The 6000-nt window shown below is 33.0% G+C and overlaps 1 protein-coding gene across 2 annotated transcripts; it reads left to right on the forward strand.

The window, feature by feature from the left end:
• Positions 1 to 2688: 2688 nt before the first annotated feature.
• On the forward strand, positions 2689 to 5592 carry LOC106299020 (peroxidase 62). Of its 2 annotated transcripts, none has more exons than XM_013735151.1 (3): positions 2689 to 3187; positions 3626 to 3788; positions 4990 to 5438. In XM_013735151.1, exons 1-3 carry the CDS (start codon positions 2798 to 2800, stop codon positions 5190 to 5192), a joined length of 756 nt encoding a protein of 251 aa, XP_013590605.1. In that variant the 5' UTR covers positions 2689 to 2797; the 3' UTR covers positions 5193 to 5438. The 2 variants fall into 2 exon arrangements, with proteins under 2 accessions (XP_013590605.1, XP_013590604.1); XM_013735150.1 differs by having other exon boundaries at positions 2698 to 3187; positions 5009 to 5592.
• Positions 5593 to 6000: the final 408 nt, after the last annotated feature.

Here is a 6000-nt window from a genome sequence, read left to right on the forward strand (position 1 = left end):
AAGAGTTTTTGGCCAGAAGCAGTGATCTAGACATTATATTTCCTCAATACATGTCTAGTGAATGATGTGAAGAATGTTACACCACAAGAGGCATGGAACAAGGTTAAGCCTAATGTGAAGGATTTTTGTGTATGGTGAAGCTTTGAATATGTCAATATTCCAGATGTAAACTTTAGTAAGCTTAAAGACAAAATTTTACTGTGTTTGTTATTTTCTTTCTCAGAAAAACCAAAGGGTTACCGACGATTGTACAATTCAATCACTAAGAAGCTTATTACAAGAATAGATGTGTCGATGTGGTGTTTGAGGAAACAAAAGGCTGGAAGTACGAAGGAGAACAAAATCACCATTCTGATGTTGAGTGGACATGTAATGATGAAGACAAGACTTGTGAAGAAATAAATGATGAGGACAATGATGGGGCAGATTCAGGTGATGAATTTAACAATGAAACTCAAGCTGAATAACAAGCATGTATTGAAGAAGGAACTCAGAACGAGCTACCCCTCAAAATTAGGGAGGGAAGAAAAACAATCGGACCTTCACGCTATTTGAATGACTATATATGCCACAAGAAGTGAAATCACAAGAGAAGAGGATGAAGTCAACATGGTGGAGTTTAACTCTTGTGATTCTGCAACATGTGAAGAAGCATAAAGAAGTTCGAAAAGGAGGGAAGCTATGGATGAAAAATTAAAATCCATTGTCAAGAATCAAACATTGGAACGTTAAACTTTACCAAGTGAAGAGAAATACATAGGAATAAAGTGGATTTACAAAATTAATCTCAATTAGCTTGGATAAGTAACAAAACACGAAGCTCGATTGGTAGCTAAAGTCTACACTCAGGATCAACGCATTAATTATACAAAGATATATTCACTGGTTGCTCGGATGGATAGATTGATACTAGCTACTATAGAACAAAAAGCTTGCAACATCTACCAACTAGATGTAAAGTCATCCTTTCTTCATGGAGTTCTCTTGGAAGATGTATACATACAATAAACAAAGAGATGCATGATTAAAGGGAGTGAAGACAAAAATCTTCAACTTCACAAGGCATTATCTGGGTTAAAGCAGACTCCAAGGGTTTGGTTCAACATAATTGAGGAATACTTCCAGGGCCGGCTCAACACTGTTAAGGGTCCTAGAGCGAATATTTTTTTTTACCTTGTAAAATTTATATGTAGATAACGCTTAAAATATTTTTAAAATTTAATCAGTAATATTTTGTAATGAAAATAAAACTATATACATATCAAATAATTTGGACCATTTTCAATTTTATTTATTATATTTATAATTTTTTATATATAAAAATACAGATTTATAAAAAAATTGGGCTCCTTAATTAGTATTATACGGAGGGACACGGGCTTGGGCCCGGGGCGGTCGCACCGCTTGTCCCCCTAATAAGCCGGCCCTGAATACTTCATCAAAGATGATTTCCTGAAGTTACAAAATGAAAAGACCTTGTTCTTCAAAGTGAATAAACAAGGTAACTTATGCTTGTGAGTGTTTATGTGGGTGGTCTTATCTACAGAGAAAACAATGTGCCATTGATGGAAGTATTCGAGTTTTCAATACATAGGGAGTTTGACATCACTGATCTTGGAAAAATGAATTTCTTTCTAGGAGTTGAAGTACTACAAACGTCACATGGAATACACATGTCTCAACCAAAGTTTACATTGTAAGTTATGAAATGGTTTGAGATGGACACCTGTAACAATTAATGTGTACAATTTGATGGCGCATGGAAACAAACTTGACATAAATGAGCGAAGAGAACAAGTTCATGAGATCTCTTACAAGCATATCATATATAGAGAGTCTTATGTATATCACATCAAAAAGTCCTGATATGCAATTTGATGTATGTCTTCTCAGAAAATACATGTCTAAACCCACATTGTTACATTTGCATGAAACTAAAAGAGTTAACAGATATCAAAGAGGTACTACGGAATCTGAAATTTAGTATGAGAACGGAGGAACTGGAGATTTTCTGGTATATACTGATAATGATTTCACTGGGGATATTGATATTAATTAGAAACAATATTTCAAGGTGTGTCTTTCTCATGGATGAAGATTTAGTGATCATCAAAGTAGTAGTCCATCATCACTCTTTCAATGACTGAAGCGGAATATGTGTCAACATCAACTTATGCGTGTCAAGCTCAGGCTATTTGGTTACTTAAACATTACATGTTCTTACTGAAAGGAACATGGTATATTTGTAAGTAAACGTATCTCACTCGGTAGATATCTGTGAACCTTTTTTTAACTTTATGCTACATTGGTATCATAAAAAAATGCTACATTGGTATCATAAATATCGGATAATATATCCTTTATTCTATCAACCAATCCAAAGACGGTGCATTTTAAAATTAAAATCATCCTGAAGTACAAAAAAATCATCCTCCAGTGTACGCGAGTTTCCATGATCAAAACTTAACTTTTACGAGAGGAATATTCTATGGTCACATTCAATGTAAATGATTACATAATCAATTTACAGAAACAAACAAAAGAAAGAAACAAACCCAACATGCTCTGCAGTCGTCAACGCGCGGAGCCAGCTTAGAAACGCGCTTTTCTGTTTCGAATTGTTAAAAGGTCATCCTTTATACAAACAGTGTAGCCGATTACATTGACTTCCACGTTATCCTTCGACTTCTCTAGTTCTCTCAATATCTTTATAAGTTGCTCACGTTCTGGTATCACTTCACATGCATCTAAGCAAACTCAAACACACACTTGAGATTTTTTCTAAACACAGAAAAATATGGGTTTGGTCGGATCATTATTCTCGTTCATAGTCTTCCTTAGCTGTATCACTGCGGTTTGTGGCCAAGGTACGAGGATCGGGTTCTACTCAACCACATGCCCTAACGCCGAGACCATTGTTCGGACCACTGTGACAACTCATTTTGGTTCAGATCCAAAGATTGCACCTGGTTTACTAAGAATGCACTTCCACGATTGCTTTGTCCAGGGTTGTGATGGTTCAGTGCTTATATCAGGACCTAACACCGAAAGAACCGCTGGTGCAAACTTTAACCTACGTGGTTTTGAAGTAATTGACGATGCCAAGACGCAGCTTGAGGCCGCTTGTCCTGGTGTTGTCTCTTGTGCCGATATTTTAACCTTAGCCGCTCGTGATTCAATCGCCCTCGTAAGTATACAAAAGAATGAAGGGAGAATTATGCCTCAAATTATTTTAGATGCCAACTTTGCGTTTTCTGTTTTAATGTGAAATTATATTTATGTTACTATAGTAAAACATTTTTTTTGGCAAATTGCAAACAGAAAGAAAGGGTTTGTTTATTTTGTATATGCGTTTGGCGTTTACGTTTAGAATTAAAAATTGGTCTATTGGTTAAAACGCTAATGTTTTTTTTTTTGATAAGTATGTGGAACGCTAAAATTTGTAGAATCCTTTGAAGGGAAATACATAGTGCATGCAAGTTAACAGCATCTGAAAAGATATGATATGTAACAATAGAGATCTTAGTTAACAGATGTATATGAGATACTTATTAATTATAAAGTTTATATGACGTTTTTACCAAAAAAAAAGAAGTTCATATGACGTTTGCATGGGTGCATGTAGACGAAAGGACAAAGCTGGCAAGTCCCAACAGGACGCAGAGATGGACGAGTTTCATTGGCAACGAACGTTAACAATCTTCCTTCTCCAAGTGACTCCGTGGTTGTTCAACAAAGGAAGTTCGCGGCCTTCCGCCTCAACACTCGCGATCTTGTCGCTCTCGTCGGTCAGTAACTTTTACCAAATTCAAGATTCTGGTCCCAAACAAGTGTTTCACTCTTTTCACGCGTACTTAGATTAGACTCATAATCTTAAAATTAACTTCATCTTATAAATTAGTTAACTGAATATCGATTTTTTAAAAATTAAATTAAAATTAGCCTGAACAATATACCAAGCCTATAAAATATTCTCTAGACATTATTTAAAAAGGGATTTAACACATGTATTATCTACAATCACTTTCACAAAATGTGACATGGCTATTAAAATTGATGACATGGCTTATGGTTAAATATAACATTGACAATTACATTTAATGTGGGTTAATACTTTTGGTAAAAAATTTAATATATGGTAATAACTCATACATTACATATATTGTTGATTTATACTTTTGGTAAAAAAAAATTAGAGTATGGTAATTAAAAATACATCATCAATAAAATAAATATATTCAAATATAACATTAAAAAATTCGAAATATTAATTAATTCTATTTTTATAATTATACAATTTTATTACTAAAATTTTCAAAATATTCTATAATTTTTAGTCGTAAAATCATTAGTTTCTTACATATCTATGAATTTTATAATTTTATAAATACTATTTAGTTTTAATTTTTGATAATTATGCAATTTTTATATTAATTTTATTAACTTTATACAAGTTGATTTAATATATTTAAAGAAATTATTTATCTAAGATTATAATTTTAAATATTTACATATATACTCTTAAATATAATTTAAAATATTTTTTTAATTTTTTTTGTTCAATTAAATATAATTTATATTAAAATATCAGTAAGAAAATAATAAAATCGACAAAACTAATAAATTTTATTTTTAATATAATTTAAATTTTTAACAAAAAATTACAACACATGGTACAGGAAAACACCTAGTATATATATATACCAAGTCTATCATATGATCAAACATACTATTTCGTTGTATGTTTCGTTGACATTTTTTTTCCGGAAGTTCATTGACACTTTTCATGTCGGGGTATTGTGATATGTGGAAGCTAGGTGGATAAACAAATATCATTTTGGTTCATTTTCAGCTTGAATTTTATGTTTTTAAAATTTCATTACCAAACTAAAGAGGAGTATGGATCGGTTGATACAATTCTGATCCGATTTTGTAAATGACTATTCTCGGTTACATTTACATATATATTTGTAATTAAAGTGAGTATAGGGATGTATGATTTTAATAGGAGGACACACGATTGGAACAGCAGCATGCGGGTTTTTCACAAACAGAATATTCAACACGACCAGAAACAGAGCAGATCCAACCATGGACCAAACATTCGTACCAGACCTCCAAAGACTTTGTCCTCTAAACGGAGATGCATCAACCCGCGTGGATCTCGACTTCGGAAGTGGCAATACTTTTGACACTTCATTCTTCAACAATCTTAGTCGCGGCAGGGGAATTCTTCAATCCGATCACCTTCTTTGGACTAATCCAACGACTAGAACTATAGTGCAAGAGTTTATGGCTTCTAGAGACAGCTTCAATGCTCAGTTTGCGAGGTCGATGGTGAAGATGAGTAATATTGGTGTGAAGACAGGGGTGAATGGGGAAATTCGTAGAGTTTGTTCGACTGTTAATTGAATTGTTTGATTAGGCAAACCCGCACCCACCCCGCGGCGGGTCAAACGGGGCGGGGCCCGCGGGCAATGATTAAAATTTCCAGCTCTAGGCAAACTTATTGCCTCGAGTGTGTATTAATTTGTTTAGAGTGTGCCTTTTAATCTCAGTACTATGTGATTACCCGCAATAAAAAATTTATTGAATGATCATTGAATTCAGTCTTTTCAAATTATAACAAAATGACTCGTCTAATCTTTTTATCATAATGTAATATCGCATTGAAATAATTTATAGAAGCAAACATTTTTAAAATTTATATGGTGACGAAGTATAAATTTGCATTCTACATTTATAAGAGATATTATAGCGAAAGTTATAATGGGCATGATTTAATAAGTATAGAAAGTCTATTTTACCTCACTTTAGAAATAATAAAGTAGCACATATGTTTGTAATATATATGACAAAATGATTAACTGTATCTTTACTTCTTGCCAAAAAACATTCGATACGTTACATAATTGGAATTATTATGCATTTGAAACTATCCAAAAGCATTCTAACTACACAAACATACATTAAAAAAAGTTATTCACAATAATGGTAACC

Source organism: Brassica oleracea, chromosome C6 (assembly GCF_000695525.1).
Source record: "Brassica oleracea var. oleracea cultivar TO1000 chromosome C6, BOL, whole genome shotgun sequence".
NCBI lineage: Eukaryota > Viridiplantae > Streptophyta > Magnoliopsida > Brassicales > Brassicaceae > Brassica > Brassica oleracea.